Here is an 18,150-nt window from a genome sequence, read left to right on the forward strand (position 1 = left end):
CATACTGCAGTGATATTGTATTACGCATATGTTGCTATAAAGAGGCCTTTACACATCTAAAATATATGCATACATTTCAATAATTTAATAGTTAAGCGTGACAATAAACTTCAGTAGCAGAGCTATTTAGTTAACGTTTGACATGTTGAAATGCGACTGTTGAGTAAGATATGAACTGAAGCAAAACAAGTACACAGATGGAAACAATTACACATACTGAAACAATTGCACAGTTCTATCAACAGGTAAACATAGTGTACATGTACAATCATTAAACAACCACAAAATTAAGACAGGGTCAAAAAGTGTCTCTTTCCCAGGAACTCAGTTTCTATTTATAGACATGCCATGTAGTGACAGTCAAAATACTTCATTACTCATGTTTATAAATCAATATTTCTGAATCTTGTTTTGGCTACAATGTACTGTAGCATTCAAAGGGCACATATGAATTATAGAACAATTTTTTTATAATACATCAGCAGGTTTTTTGCTATTACATCTGAATTTTATTTTATTATCATCTCACAAAGTATGTAACTATAATTTATATTATTTTTTCAAAATAACAAGATAAAGGCCTAATGGGTCAATATTTGTTGATTAAAAAAATAAATCCCAACTCGGTTCATTTAGTCAATAAAAATTCCCAAATTTGTCATTGTATGAATTTAAAATAACACAATTTGACTAGACTCCTTTGTCCACAATGGCTAGACAAATCCCTGTACATAATACACATGTTATCAGGATGGATTCACCATGATTCTTACCTGTCAAAGCAGATGATCTATTTTGGTAGAGACGGCAGATCAGTTTGCCACTCAGTGAGTATTTGTACAATTCTTTACTGGAGGTGACAAAAAGGTCTCCATAGTGATGGACAATACCTCTACATTTATGTTGTAACTGAAACTTCCTGCCAGAGACAAGCTTTCCCTGGTTGACAGTGATAAACTGGACCTCATGTATCCTGCTATCATGGTCATTCACAGCCACTGCAACCTCACTGGGTGTGATCAAACATATGTCCCATGGCCCAGCAGTCACATCCCAGTGATTCACCACCTGGTACTGCTGGTTCAGCAGCTTGATCCTCTTATTCTTCGAGTCTGCGACCAGCACCTGCCCATCAGTCAGAACACATATGCCTGCAATACTACATTCATATGAATCACTTGGTATTCTCACATTGTGCACAGACTTCCGCTGGACGTTAAACGCCTTGCCTGACTTTCCTAGCAGAGTCAATGCCTGCTGTATTATATGCTTACATTTTATGCTGGCTATAAGACAGAGCTCCTTATTATCTCCAATTTTCTGAACAAGTTCATGGAATTGTGACAAGTCATTGTGAAGAGTGGTGCATTTATGAATAGAACTTGTAACTGACCCTTTAATGCTTATAACTTCATCTTTCATCTCGTTAAGTTCCTTCGCAGTAATATTATCAAATTCATTCACGATAGAGAGAACACTCCTACACATCTCTTCTTTTAAATATTGCTCATTTCCGCCTGATGTACCCACAGAACTATTATCACATTCATCTATATAAGTATTTAAATTGCCACGCATTTGCTCTATCATAACTGCACTATGTTCCTTGTATGTTTTCTGCAATGACTGAATGCTGGCCTTCTGACTGATCTGCAGGGTTTTAATTTCCCCCAGGACAGTTTCCAGCTCCACTGACATCCCCTCCAGGCCAGTGGGCTGCGAGTTGGTCAGCTCCGAAATCTGGGTCACTTTACTGCACTGGCTGAAATAAACATGTACCAGCAAGGAATAGTCAGTGATATTATGTAATGCTTCAAGCAAGTATAAAGTGTCAAATAAAAACATACATGGACAATAAATTAACGCTTCTTGGGCTGAATATGGGGGTATATAGATTTGCACTTTTCCATCCATCTGTGTGACTTTTCTGTCATATATAACTCAACATGTATCCCTGCAACTTTACAAGTACAGTAACCAGGCATGTGAGCTAATGCTCACCTCTATATGTTGTTTCTGTTGTTTTCATCATAATTGTAGTAATGTCTCATATTTATACATAAATGACATTTTAGAATATGTGTAGAGTGTAAAATAAACAGTATTGCTAGAAGAGGACTAACACTTTACATAAATATTTATCATTGTGTAATTTTACCCACATGCATAGTTTGATGTCTTTTTTCAACATACCCAGAGTTATGGCCCCTGTTTAGCAAAGAAATCACATTTAAAATTGTGTTGTGAGTAATTCAAAGAGTACAGCTGATAGAGGGATGAACTATTCTTAAAGTATAACCCACAGGGCCCTCACACTACTTTGGGTGAAGGGGTTCGCAGCCCTTAGGAGGGGGAATTTTCGCGGCGTTTCCCTTTTTGGGGGATTTTTTTACTTACTCTCTCATTATTTCATTTGTACATGTTTGCACTATATCCATTGCATTTTTCATAATTTAGTATGTTTGAAAAGATTAAATTGAAACAGAATTGAGATATAATAATCATGAGACACATCTTTCTATTAAAAAAAAAAAAAAAAAAAAAAATTTTTTTTTTTTTTTTTTAGGGGGAATTTTTCCCCCCAAAAGGGGAAAAAAGTATACTTTTCAGGTGGGACTGCCACCGAAATTCGGCGGCAGATTTGATAGATTGAGGGCCCTGACCCACCATGTAAAAGTATGCACCTTGATATTTTTTTTAAGTTTTTTTTTTTAAATAAGAAGAGTTATGTGACAATCCCTTTAACCAAACGATAATATTTTTTCAATTGTGAGAAGCGTTACTCAAATAGAGGGATACTTCTACAGTAACATAGTAATTGTCAGGTTAACGTGTGCAACTCCATATGTTTGTTCATAATTTAAAGACATTTGTGCAGTTGTGGGACAAATTGGATTGTAGAGGTATCCATGTACTAAGAATACATTTCTAGTAGTTTATAATGTTTTCAGTTTTAGTATCATTGTACACCTTGACCACACTATCCATAATAACACATGCAAGAAAAGATCATTAATGCTCTACCATCCCACAAAAAACAAGCATGACGTATATTAAATGTCTATTCCCAAACTCAGTATGTACAGTCTAGCCTGTGATGAGCGACATATGACATGCAACCTGGTCTACTATCTCCCAATATTTGTTGTTATTTAACCTCTTGTGATTATTTTGCTTTTGTTGTTGTCATGTGATCTATTTGTGGAAAAGTAAAGACGCCATTGTTAAATGTTTGAATGGTCTAGTTAGCGTGTGCAACTCCATATGTTTGTTCAAAATGTTCCTAATTATTCTTGAGTAATCATCAGGAAACCATTTTACTGTTTCGAGTCACTGTGACCTTGACCTTTGATCTAGTTACCTGAAAATCAATAGGGGTCATCTGCCAGTGATGATTAATGTACCTATGAAGTAAGCATTCTTGGGTTATCATCCGAATACCATTTTTCTAAGTTGAGTCACCGTGACATTTTAATTGTCAGGTAAATTCGTGCAACTCCATATGTTTCTTCATAATTTTTTGACATTAATGAAGTTGTCTTAAATGGGTTAAAATTCAATGATTAAATGCATTTAATAATGGCAGTACTGTAATATAACTTTTATCATAATTGAAAATCTGCTTATAATATTATTATGGGTATAACAGGAACTAAAACTGACTACTAAATCTTTATAATTTCATGTTATAATCTTCTGTGACCTTTGACCAATTGACTTTAAAATGGATTGACCTCTTAATTTTTCTCTATGTAAACATAAAACATGTTGCCTGGCTGTAGGTCAAAGCATTCCTTAGATATATTGTAGAACACAATTGGTCTACGGACCAACGCACTAAAGAACAGATGCAAAGCAAAATGACCCTGCTTCTTACAAAAGGGTCCTCTATTTCTAAATATAGTCCGAGTATTATCATTCTAGCCTGTGATAAGCGTCTTATCAAATGCAACCCAGCGATTTTTCTTCTTCTTTATAAAGTACCTATAAAAGGTAAACTTTCCCAATTGAAGAAAAACTACGAAATTCCAAATTGCTGTCTGAAAATTTCCAAAAAGAAAGGCAAATTAATTCTTTTTTTTTCAAGAAGTGCATTTTCTGCAAGTTAACAAACAAGTACAAGAGGGCCATGATGGCCCTGTATCGCTCTACTGCTGAAAAAGGCTGAAAATTTTCTTGGCTTGTGCAAATACTTAAATATAGGCCCTATTTAAGCAAATGTACACTTTTGTGACCCCCTGGGCTAGGTCAAATTTAACCCCAGGGGCATAATTTGAGCAAACTTTGTAGAGGACTACTGTATCTCACTACATACGAAATGTGGTAGCCCTAGGTCCTAGAGTTAAGGGCAAAAATATTTTGAAAGTTTTCACAAAATAAGCAAGATATAAGCGTACACTACGCGCCCCGCGATTTTTGCCTAAATCACCGACCACCGCTTTAGGGCCGACATGGCAAATCGCAGTGATTTGCCGCAAATTGCGGTGAATCCACTCTGTGGTTGATTCACGGTGATTTCACTGCGACCATCTGGCGATAAAGATCAGCTGTAGAATCATTGCGAAAACACCGCAAATCGCCTTGATTCGCGGTGACAACTAGATTTAAATTTCAACTTATTAACTAATGTCATCACTATTGACGATCACATTAGATCGCGAAAATGTATTCCAATATATAAGTAAGTAAACACCGTACTTGCTGAATGTCAAATCCTGATTTACAAACAATATCTTTATTTGTTGAAATAACAATTGTACAGTACGGCTCACGCAAAACCAACAAAGTTCGCGGCTACAGATTCTTTTGTTCTCGAAGTTTCTCCGCAGCCACAACGAGTATTCACTTCGAAAGAAACAGGTACAGATAATAACCTGATATTTTTACTTCTACGCGATTGTTTTAACATTTTGTCAGCTTCTCTGCATACTTCATACAATTACAATCGGATGTCATCTGTCAATGATTGTGTAGGTCAGTAACCATACCGAGGAAATTTTTATAGTTTAATATCGGAAACGAGACTTGCTTTAAACGTCGAAATAAACGATATCTATTTGCTTGAGAATTGCTCAAATACACAGACGACACATATATATATATAATGTTGACCATTTGAATAAAATCAAATGTTGGTTGATTTGTAAAATTAATACTTTCACTTCGTCCTGATTTTCAGAAAATGACTTACATGTGCATCTAAATTTAAATTTACACATTGCTTCAGGTGATGTACGCTTCTCCAATAGCCATTGGGCTGCTAGATCTATTTAATAAAATAGAAGCGTGTAAAATTCATTTACTGAAACATTACTAATCGTTTGTCTTTACAATTTCTTGACCAATGTTGAACAGCCTATACTTTTGAAAATGGAAGCTGTGATCATTCGGAATTATCGTTATTTTAAATGTTTCAAACATAGTTTGTTACACTTAAAATTAGGCGGTGAATTGTTTGATTTGGTGGCATTCTGTTTCATTTCGGACCCCATGCAATTTTTCAGATCATAATCTCTTTGCTTTATTACACAAACTTGTTAGTTTCTGACCACGTGTGCTACTAAATGTAACCATAGGACTGTGTATTATGGTCCATGCAAGTTGCTTGGACCCGTGTTGAATGATCCTTAAATGTTAGATAAGCAAGTGCACTGTTGATTAAGTTGGCAGGGCTCAACATTAATGGTTGTCCTATTGCCCCTGGCAAGTAAAAGTTGGGTCCGGGCAAGTTATTTTATAATCTAGTTGTCCGCCTGGGCAAGTGCAAAAAAGAACAAAGAGCATTTAATTTAGACTTTAATTACACTTTAATTGCTCTAATCATTTTGTTAAATGTTCAAAAATAAAAAAGGTTTTGTGGTGTATCATTTTGATCTTTATTAAAAAATATGAGGTTTAAAGTTAATGTGATATTTCCTGTTTGGGCAAGTGGCTTTACGTTCAGGGCAAGTAGATTTTTTAAGTTCTTGCCCAGCAGGGCAAGTTGGTTTTTAGGTTAATGTTGAGCCCTGGTTGGTTTGTACAAAAGTTCTACTGAAAACCGCCGACTGCATCTTTGTTTTATTATCCAATCAAGCCCCAAACATCCAATATCCGGTGTATTACCAGAAACAAACTTAAGATAAGCACGCGTTGTCTGTCAAAACAATGATTGTATAGCTGTTACCCATATATGCTCTCAGAGAAAGACTTTTCTTTTTTAAAATTTAAATTGCTTAAAACATTTAAAATAACGATATTTATTTTCATTAGAATTGCTAATATATATATATATATATATATATATATATATATATATATATATATATATATATATATATATAAAAGTTTGACAAATTCAATAAACAGATATTGGTTTATTTTCACAAAATAAACTCACTTTCTTGATTCCCAGAAAATGATGTGTACATGTTGCATTTAATCTAAATATAAACTAGAAATGGCGCGGCAGAGGCCGACGCGTATCCCCACGCCGCATGTTTGACCCAAGGGCGCCCCAGGGTTGATCATGGGGCCATGCATAGTTGAGATTGACTGTATTGTCATAAGAGAAGTTCAGTATCAATTAGAAGTGAATGGGTGTAAAAATAAAGAAGTTATAGTAAAAGGCAATTTTGGGAGGGTGTGGCCTATGTGGGCGGGGTGCCCCAGGGTTGGTAATGGGGCCATGCATAGTTGAGATTGACCGTATTGTCATAAGAGAGGTTCAGTATCAATTTGAAGTGAATCAGTGTATTAATGAAGAAATTATAGTAAAAGGCAATTTTGGGCGGGTGTGGTCTATGTGGGCGTGGCGCCCCAGGGTTGGCAACGGGGCCATGCATAGTTGAGTTTGACCGTTTTGTCATAAGAGAGGTTCAGTATCAATTTGAAGTGAATCAGTGTAGAAATGAAGAAGTTAATGTAAAATAACCTAATTTTTTTTTATAGTAAATGGATTTTTTTGGTGGGTGTGGCCTATGTGGGCGGGCGCCCCAGGGTTGGGATTGGGGCCATGCATAGTTGAGATTGACCCTAATGTCATAACAAAAGTTCAGTATCAATTTGAAGTGAATCCGTGTAGAAATGAAAAAATTATAGTAAATGGAAATTTTTGGTGGGTGTGGCCTATGTGGGCGGGGCGCCCCAGGGTTGGGAATGGGGCCATGCATGGTTGAGATTGACCGTATTGTCATAGGTGAGGTCCAGTATCAATTTGAAGTGAATCGGTGTAGAAATAAAGAAGTAAATGTAAAATAACCTAAAAAAATGAGTGATAATTTCTGACGCGGCCCCACCCCAACCCCTATAACTTTTGACCCAGGGGTCAGATCAAAATTCCAAATAGTGCACCGTCGCACATATGCTCATAGCTACCATGTGTGTAAATTTCAAGGTTCTAGTGCTTTTAGTGTAGGAGGAGATAGTGGCCAGGACGGACGGACGGACAGACGGACGGACGGACGGCGGAGATCACCACAATATCCCCACCTTTTTTTCAAAAAGCGTGGGGATAATTAAGTTGTTTATTGGTTGTTGAAGAAGAGTATGAACTGAACATGACACTTAAGTGTGTAGTCAGTATACAATACAATAATTGTTTCAATAATGAAGGAACTGAAACAGCGCAACGGTAACAAAACAGCGTGTATGACATTCTTTAGGACTCTTATCATCAATATTAACCAGAATTCGCTTTTAAAATGGAAATAGGGCATATGCGGGATTATCAAGCAATGGATAAAGACGTAAGAAGTTGCATGAATGTGATTGAGACAGTTGAAACGTATGTATCGGGGAATCGAGAGACTGGGGGGGAAAATACGACGATTACATTACAATCAGTTATGAGTTCTCCATGGCTTCAAACTGTTAATTGCATAACCAATAACGCAATTATCACTCCTCCAGTTGCGGCATCATACAGCTAGGTATGAACACTGTTTTGTTTTATACGCAGCATTTAAAAAGTAAAAAATAACCTGTCAGGGACATGGGTGTGAAATACATGTTGAAATTTTTAAAAGGCTACTCTCTTATATCTGCCAACAATGCTAATAATCCCATATTGCTATAATCTTTGTGAAGATTAGACATGTACATGTAACGTAGGAAAATCGTTCTTCACTGCGTTGACCGTGAACAGGGTGAATCGCGGTGAATCACCGCGGAGATATTTATGCATATACGGTGATCATGCTCGACCTAGCGTGATGAAACGCGCGAGATCGCGATAATTTTTAACCCAAAATAAATAATGACCACAGAGTGTTGGTGATTTTGGCAAAAATCGCGGGACGCGTAGTGTAATATGTTTGTAAAAGCATTCAAACATTATACACAATAACACTTGTCATCAGCAAAATTTCAATCGCAACTTATATACCAATTATGGCCATACAACTTTTACAGTTAGCACTTTGAAGGCTTTTTTTTACCTGACCCGAAAAAATATTATCCTTAAACAATTGACATGTGTTGAAAACCATATAGCATATCCCTTTATGCTATGTACTTTGTGAAACAATTGTTTTAATGTATGAAACCAATTTGTGTATAGTATTATCTGTCTACTTCAAATTACAGTTTTTAAATTATACTATGTTAATATGACAGAAGTGGTTTCATTTTTTTTAGATGCTTGATCTACATTACAGCCAACGCGGAACAAACATAATCTGCGGCTACATGTACGCCACAGCCCAAAATTTAGTTTGCGGCGGGCGTGTCGAGTGTTCACGGGCGTATTGCTGAGGCACTTGGCATCGATCTGCGCAACAACGCAGTCTGTTTTAACCTCGCCTACTTTCACGGAGTAAATCCGCCGCATACATACGCTGCAGATTGAGTGATAAGATATACACCTACATGTACATTTGTGTAGCATAGAAACCTAGATTTATGCTACTTTCATATTAATTATTTTCACGTTTTAATAAGCGATATGGCACTAAGTGCGCTTAAACAAATTATCGTTGAATAAATTACGCACAATGTTAATGTTTCAATTGATTCTGAAATGAGCTTTCTTAAATTTGTAATCCGCAACACACTTCCGAATTTTAATGCTAATGTTACATTAACAAATTCTAGCGTCAAATAAACAGTGCTAAAATATCCTTTGTCTCCATAAAAAGCACGCGAAAATTATGCAGACATGTACAACGTTGCATGGAAAGTTTGGGTGTATTTTGTGTTGTATAAAAACATTCATCATGTCAGATGATTTATGTGTGTTCAATTGGGAAAAAAACGCCCGATTGGGCGTTATTTCATCACATCTTTAAATGGTAACAAACGCCAAAATGTACTTGATACTTGAGAATAATTGCGAATGTGTGTGTGTCTTGAGCACTTTTATCGTAAATATTTACCGGAATTTCCTTTAAAACTGGAATATACGGGATTATCGGGTAATGATTAGCGATATCAACTGCATAATGTAAACAAAATGAAACTAATTTATATACACATAGTCAAACAATAGTTATAATAAGCTGATAATTAACAAAACAACAATTAAGTGTTGGTTTTGGCTTCAACTGCTAATTGTCTCAGCTAAAATATAATTGCAAAAACAACAAGCAATTATAAATCAACCAACTGCTGGATTCTTGACCACTCGTATGAGCCAACACATAATTACGTGACATTTATGTGTGAAATACATACACTACGGGCAGGAAACAAACTAACTTGGGGCCAGCCACATTAAATATGCTTGTATGCTAATACACATTGTCGTAAAAATTAAACCCAAAACAAATATGTCTGTTGATCGTTTTAATATAAAGACAATAATCATACAGTGCAATAAACGCACACAAAGTAACTTAAAAGTACTTAAGCCGATTCTATAAATGACGATGGCAAATGATTATTGGAATCTTATTAATACGTGCCTGTGATAATCGTATTTTGTTTTAATTAATTCGATTTCTTTTATTTGCATTCTTTTAAAATAATAATTATTTATATCCGGATTACAGCAATTTCTTTAGAAATGGGAATGCAATCACTAAAAACAAAACAACAGCATGTTTTTTATTAACTAATTTATCTATTTTGAATCTGTGAGCATTAAATTAATTATGATTATAAATATAATTATAATTGTTCTTTTAAATTTCTTTGACTAACTAATTATTTAAAAAAGATTTTGATTTGAAGATGCGCATGGACTCGGCGTCATGTCGCAGATCGCGGCTTGCCTCGACATGTCTCGGCGGAAAGATGCGAAGCTTTGCTTCGAAATGCTTCAACGGCCGACTCGGCATCGACTTGTTTCGCATTGCCGCAGCGGATCGCAAAATATGTTTGTTCCACGTTGGCTGTACTGTAATTAATCTATTCTATTTTTTTTTAAACTTTGATCATTTTTGCCTCTTTGTTCTTTTTTTTTGGTACTAATGTCTTAAAATTTTACCATATTGTATTAGTCAAAGATTGTTGAAGAATGTCCCAGAAGTGGTTTAAATGCAATGCCAAGAGCTTGAATAATGACAATAACGATAAATCCAGAAATAAGCATTAGTGAAAAATATAATTGCCAACTAAGGCAAATGTCAAGTAAAGTACAAATGGACGGTTTGGTCAATCAATATATACCTCACACATCAATCAAGGCTGGGCATACACACTATTGACTGATAAAATCCTAACAAGGGCTGTTTGTAAAACACACATTTCCCCAAATTGGCTGTCAGTTGCAGTGGCAGCCATTGTGTGATTATGTTAGAAACCATTTTACTGCTTCAGGTCACTGTGACTTGACCTTTGACCTAGTGACCTGAAAATCAAAAAGGATCATCTGCCATCTGTCATAATCAATGTACCTATGATCCTAGGCATAAGCGTTCTTGAGTTCTCATCCAGAAACCATTTTACTATTTCGGGTCACCGTGACCTTGACCTTTGACCTGACAGTTGCTAATCCACCGATAATTACGAGTAACGCCCATATTATATAAACTGGAATCACAGTCATTTTTTATACTAACAAGTCATAATACTACACATAAACATTAAGAAAACACATTTCCTCGACGAGATACATAAATTATCCGAGTAGAATTAAATTGCTACGTCATGACCTTCGACATTGTAAATGGCGGACGTATTGTAAATTAACATTGAACCCGCGTTCAATTAAAAAATGGCGATTCAAATTACAAGTAATGGTGATTCAATAATGGAGAAAGCATTAACTGGATGTAACAAACATTTGATAAGGTTTGTTAAACCAGATAACGAGGAAAATTTGGATAATTAAAGTTAAACTACTACTGGTAAGGCATTCTTAAGTGTATATATTTCAGACATGTATAGTAATCGGCTAAACAGTAATAGATATACAAGATGTTCCATGCATTAAGATTATGTTTTTGTACAAAAGCTATCATAGGGATGATGATAATATAATGAGGATAAATATATGATGGAACGGTGCTACCGGTACATATCTTAAATTACTTAAATGTGTTAAAGACTTAATAAGTTATGATGAAGTAGATTTTAATGAGCATTTATTGTTTTTACAAATAACATAGTATAGTGATAGAAATAATAACAAGGGACAAAATTGTCACAAAACCAGGTTTTCATTGTGAAAAAAAATCTGATAAAGGGAGAAAACTCAAACTGAACTTTTGAAATGAACAAACAAAATTAACCCCCTTTGTAATTTGTTTTTTTTTTAAATCTATTTTTAGTCGTGGCGACCTTGACATTGGAGATATTGACGTGATTCTTTCATGCGACACACCGTCCCATGATGGTGAACAAATGTGCCAAATGATTTTAAAATCTCACAATGAATGACATAGTTATGGCCAGGACAAGCTCATTAATGGCTATTTTTGACTTTGAACTCAAAGTGTGACCTTGACCTTGGAGATATCGACGTAATTATTTCGCGCGACACACCGTCCAATGATGGTGAACAAATGTGCCAAATGATTTTAAAATCTGACAATGAACGGCATAGTTATGGCCCGGACAAGCTTGTTCCGCCCGCCCGCCAGCCAGCCCGCCCGCATTCGCCAATCTAATAACCAGTTTTTTCCTTCGGAAAACCTGGTTAAAAACCTGCTTAAAAAGTTGTAAAATGAACATGTTTTGTTTTTGAAAAACTTAAAGTCGATATTGTTCACACAAATTATTGATAATGTGTCCTTATCTTTGTGTACCAATTCATTAAAATATGTTGTGTTATTTATCATGGTATTTTTATTTAATAAAGCAGCGTAACTTTTTAAGATATTGTGTTGCTCTTAGAGCATATTTTTATTTAAATAAATGAATAATACAGACAAAAACACAATAAACGCGCTTCAAAATTGACCCCTAGTATTTTTCAATTTGATTCCTCAAAATTTCAGCCCAGGGGTCATTGACTTCCAGTTTTTAAAATCTATTGAAATCCCTCATGATCGGTCCTCGAAGTGATTTTTTTACAATTTTTCTTATCTGAGTCCTGGGACTCCATAACCTGCAAATCTACGATTCCCTGAATCGAAAAAACGACTCAGGGGTTTTCCTCGCTTGATTGGAAAGAGGCCCTAGCCTATGGATTTTGGGAAGAATTCTCCCTAAAGTTACTGCTTTGGGAAATGAAAAAGCTGGTGTTAGTAAGGATCTTCGGAAAACTGCACGATTTTAATGAAATTCTCAATTGGGAAGGGGCCTTTAATAGGCTCCTGATATATAAGGCTGAAAACCGCTGCTACTGCGAGTCCAAGTATTAAACTTTAATATTTTTTTTGAAAATTCTATGCATTTTTGGGACTCACAACTCAAAACTTTGCATCCCCAGATATTTTTGTGAGTCCAGGACGCAGGACTCACGGTTAAAAAAATTCACTGTCCTCGATGCTCTCAAATTCCGTCACCTGATTCACACATGTTCAATGGGAATTCCCCCATCCCATAAATAAATTTGTAAATGCACTCGTGTAAAATGGCGGACATTTGAGTTTATGAAATTTTTTGACATAGTCATTGGTTATAGTTTGGTTTTGAAAATATAAATCGTAATAATACTGGATTATCCGGTAATGGATAGAGTTGGAACATGCAAAGATCTATCAATATTACATGTTTATTTACAGATTTAAGGAACATGTTTGTATCCATCGAAATCACAATCGGTGGGGTCTATTAAAATAATGAAATAAAAGTGGGACTTCAAAATTTATGTTTGGGACGTCCAAGATTTATGGTTAGGAAGTCAGGACTTCCAACTTTTAAAAGCTAGCGAAAGCGCTGTTAATTATTAATAACTAAAGGAATATAAATGTGTGAGATACCTGTGAATTGTTCCAACACATGCAGAGCAGCACAGCTGACTGTGGTCATGGCAAAACTGTGTCAGTGTTTCATCCTCATGCACCTCACACTTCCTGAGAAAATCTTCCACCGCCTTAGAAACTGGCCATTTCTTAATATCCTCCCTTCCACATGTCATGTTTTGTAAAAAACTGACTATGCAGGATAACACATTTTTTACAATAAAACCTTAAACATTTTTCACAATATATGTCTGCAGATTCCGTAAGATTCTGCTCTAAACAACGTGTGCAAGAAAAGTCTTCAACCATACGCAAACGTTTTGGATCCGAAGACAATGAACCTGTTGCCATTTTGTTACTGTTTAAATGTTAAAACCTTTTTGTTCAAATCGTTCCAAGTATATTTCTTGTGAAATATGAAAGAAATAAAGCTAGATCCAAAAGTTTATCAACCTTAGAAGTTAAAATTAACACTGAAACACAAATAAATTCAAACACAAGATGTGCGATAAAACTTTTCAACCATAGGCCAACGTTTCAAAACATTAGAAATGAACCTGTCGCCAATTTTGATACTCTAGTGTATGAAGTTTTACATGTTAAAGTACATGTAGTTAAAGTATAATTCTGATAGTTCATAAATAAGATAGTTCACAGTTCACTTCTTTTACACATGTAGAAATGCTTTTCAGTCCTTTATGAAATACATGCAGACGAAAATTCAAATAGCAGTTAATCCTACAGTATAAATCAGGATCTGAAATATATGAAACAATAGAATGCTTAACAATAAAACAATTGTTCTGTTCTAGTGGCCTTAACATTTATTTTATATGACTCAACTACTCATATAAGATTTAGGTACAACAATGACAAAAATAATCATAAATACACAAACACAGCACAGGGATTTCAATAGACGCAGAATCCTGCGTTTTGACGCGAGCAAATTAAAAATGACTCATTTTTGACGCAACCTTTTTTTCTGCTGTGCGTCATTTATGCATCGAAAATTTGACCCGTGCGTCAGTCAGTTTACATCTGGAGTTCCATAGTAATAAATCCCGCTGTGCTCCTAATTGAAATTAATGTTTCAGTATTTGAAACTCCTTCTATAATCGAGGGAATACCCCGGGCGTTGTTTATCTTATCTCATCTCTTCCAATACACGTCACCCTCTAAATAGTGCGTGCCCACTAACTGGGTAATTAGCAGCAGTGATTACGTGATAATTGATTGACCATCCGATAATTGCAGGTTTTTTGCAAACTTTTCAGACGGCACGGTTAAAGGAAGTCGGCAAAATTAATTAAAGTAAAAACCATATTGATCAAAGGTCTATTAATTATGTAGATCCAATTGTAGATCTAAGTACAGACAAAAACACAATTAACGCGCTTCCAAATTGACCCCACCATTTTTCAATTTGACTCCTCAAAATTTCAGTCCAGGGGTCATTGACTCCTGGTTTTTAAAATGTATTGAAATCCCTGGCAGCATCAAAAACCTTAAAAACAAGGGATGTTTGTAAAACATGCATGCCCCCCATATGGGCTGTCAGTTGTAGTGGCAGCCATTGTGTGAATACGTTCTTTGGCACTGTGACCTTGACCTTTGACCTAGTGACCTGAAAATCAATAGGGGTCATCTGCGAGTCATGATCAATGTACCTATGAAGCTTCATGATCCTAGTCATAGGCTTTCTTGAGTTATCATGTGGAAACCATTTTACTGTGTCAAGTCACCATGACCTTTTACCTAGTGACCTGAAAGTCAATAGGGGTCATCTGCGAGTCATGGTCAATGTACCTATGAAGTTTCATGATCCTAGGCGTAAGCGTTCTTGAGTTATCATCCGGAAACCATTTTTCTAAGTCGAGTCACTGTGACCTTGACCTTTGACCTGAAAATCAATAGGGATCATCTGCGAGTCATGATCACTGTACCTTTGAAGTTTCATGATCCTAGGCATAAGCGTTCTTGAGTAATCATCCAGAAACCATTTTAGGTCACCGTGACCTTGACCTAGTGACCTGAAAATCAATAGGGGTCATCTGCGAGTCATGATCAATGTACCTATGAAGTTTCATGATCATAGGCATAAGCTTTCTTGAGTTATCATCCGCAAACCATTTTTCTAAGTTATGTCACTGTAACCTTGACCTTTGACCTAGTGACCTGAAAATCAATAGGGGTCATCTGCTAGTCATGATCAATGTACCTATGAAGTTTCATGATCCTAGGCTAAGCGTTCTTAAATTATCATCCGGAAACCATTTTACTATTTCGGGTCACCGTGACCTTGACCTTTTACCTAATGACCTCAAAATCAATAGAGGTAATCTGCGAGTCATGATCAATGTACCTATGAAGTTTCATGATCCTAGGCCTAAGCATTCTTGAGTTATCATCCGGAAACCATCTGGTGGACAGACGGACATACGGACGGACCGACATGTGCAAAACAATATACCCCCTCTTCTTCAAAGGGGGGGCATATAATGAGTTAAAAATATATCATTCAACACATTGATACAATTTCTACAATTCTTACCAATTTATGGAATTGACTCCCTTTCTCTTTCACTTCAGTCTCTCCTCTTTTAACCTGCTGGTGCTGTAAATTCGAGCATGCAAACAGATATTATGGTGTTTCAACTCAGTGAATAAGTAGCTTTCTAAAAGTGAATTTATTAATTTGCTGTCATTCGCGAAATCATGTGAGTTGAACATTAAAAATGTTCAAACCATAGGCTCTGGATGTCAATGACAATCAGGGTTCGCCAAAACCGTCGGTCTGCCAGTCCAGACCGGCAATTTTTTCTCGGGACCGACAAGTGAATTTAGATAATCGGTCCGACTGACCGACACAATCAGATGAAAAATGATTTCAAAAAGATCACTCAAAGTGTATAATATGATATTGGATTAATAGAAAGTACATGCTTTTTGTTCAACTTCTGTCAAAATCCTTTTTTTCTTACCTTCATTTTGATGTTTTGATGTTTAAAGTTGGATTAGAAATCTTGTTTCAACAGGCATTTGTGATCTTTTTGTTAAATAGTTTCATTATTATATTGTTCTGTGAAGGATATATTTTAATGTACAAACCAACAATTTCTGAAATCAATATTAGATTTTTCACCCGATGTACAATATTTCGGATATTTTAAAATTCCGACATGGGGTTATTTAGGTGTTGATTTGTTGTTGATAGTATGTAGCAAAATGTTTTGTGTTATTTCAGACAACAAGAATGGATGGTGGTAATTATCATGGGCCTTTCTATCAAGAAATAGGTGTGCAAGACATTCATCAGGGGTGTCAATTGTCTCAAATTTGAAATCTGGAAAATTAAGCCGTAGGATAAAGGGAAGAGAGGGCCCAACCCCCCGAGCCCTAGCCAGGGCTCACGCTGGGCTCAAATTTTAGGGAGAAGTGACTTCTCCCTGGACACTGATTTAGGGAGAAGTGAGGAGACTTTAGGGAGAAGTGGAGAGACTCGGACACGTACAAGGGTTTGCGTGTAGGGGGTTACAACACACATATATACATGTGTATCACATTATTGCAGTATACCACTGTAGTATACATAACTAATAACTATAAGTTTACTAGCTCAATATTCAATCCATTTTGATGTATATATATATATATATATATATATATATATATATATATATATATATATATATATATATATACATATATATATATGATATTATAAAGACTAAAGTAATTCGAAGATAAAATGTATATGAAGCAGTAGCCAACATAAGCTCAGACCAGATAAATATTTATGTTTGAAATATGACATTTAACATATGCTTTGTTAACTATTATTTGTTATTTTTATAGTCTCTCCAATTTCAATATCTGATGAATACAATTCGAAATATTATAAACCACACCGTCCGTATCACCCCATGTCAACTTCTAAAATAAATTATAATGGACGAAAAATAATGTATCCGAAAACGACCGTCCGAAAAATTGTACGCGTTTTGTAAATGAAATAAAATGTGCATATCTTTTGACTGCATAAAAGAAAACCAGTAGCCTAGCAAATACGTAATTAATATACAATTTAATTGACATATTGCTTTACAATAGCATAGTTTGTCGCTAAAAAACAACTTAATGTAATTATCTTTTTATCAAACGATAATCGGCAGAAAGGTGTAACATCATCGACATAGATCTAATAATTTAATTATCATCCTTTTGTTAATTCAGATCGATAGTCAGTAGAAAGGTGTAAAGTGATCAGCTTAGAAATAATTTATTTATTGTTACGCTCGATTTTATTTTTTTATCTTTAAATATGACGCTTGCCATCGGCCGTGTTGGCAGACGACAATATCAACTGTGTATTTCCAACTAACTTTATACAGCGTCTGCGCATGAATTACCAAAAATTATGTGTGAGCGAACTCAATGTTGATTGGCAAGCTACAATGTGACTTGAACGCTGACTTGATGAATATCGATCGCCGATTGGATAAGTTCGGAAGTTGGGAGAATCGGATGCGGGGTTTAAATTACCTGTCGCTTAATTGCGACAAGCTCCAGGGTGCGACATTTTGATTGTGTATTGAAAATTGAATCAGACCTTGACATCGAGGAAACCGGATGTAAACAAATTCCAGTAAGAGGGAGACTGGATGTCGCTTTTTATCTACAATTTCTTTAGTTTTAGGCGACATTTTGCGTAAGAAAGCGACAAAGTCGCTCATGTCGCCCTCTTGCGCGAGCCCTGCCTAGCTTATTGTTCTTTTTTTTAATAGTCTTTCTAGGTGCAATTTCTGGTGAGTACAATGCGAAATATTATAAACCAAACCATCCGTAACACCGCAGGTGTATTTGTCACTCTAAACAAATG

The 18,150-nt window shown here is 35.7% G+C and overlaps 1 protein-coding gene across 1 annotated transcript; it reads right to left on the reverse strand.

The window, feature by feature from the left end:
* Nucleotides 1-776: 776 nt before the first annotated feature.
* Nucleotides 777-13,891, reverse strand: LOC127864575 (uncharacterized). The gene is made up of 3 exons (XM_052404349.1): nt 13,287-13,891; nt 891-1,762; nt 777-790 (listed from the first exon to the last, which is right to left on the reverse strand). Exons 1-3 carry the CDS (start codon nt 13,442-13,444, stop codon nt 777-779), a joined length of 1,044 nt encoding a protein of 347 aa, XP_052260309.1. The 5' UTR covers nt 13,445-13,891.
* Between the last annotated feature and the right edge of the window lie 4,259 nt (nt 13,892-18,150).

Source organism: Dreissena polymorpha, chromosome 1, assembly GCF_020536995.1.
Source record: "Dreissena polymorpha isolate Duluth1 chromosome 1, UMN_Dpol_1.0, whole genome shotgun sequence".
NCBI lineage: Eukaryota > Metazoa > Mollusca > Bivalvia > Myida > Dreissenidae > Dreissena > Dreissena polymorpha.

Bases quoted from the DNA above. Each gene is read 5' to 3' on its own strand.
- LOC127864575 (XM_052404349.1), bottom strand. From the start codon at position 13,444: ATGACATGTGGAAGGGAGGATATTAAGAAATGGCCAGTTTCTAAGGCG. The intron at 1,763-13,286 runs GTATCTCACACA...TGTTTATTTCAG, and splicing joins TGTGTTGGAACAATTCACAG to CCAGTGCAGTAAAGTGACCC.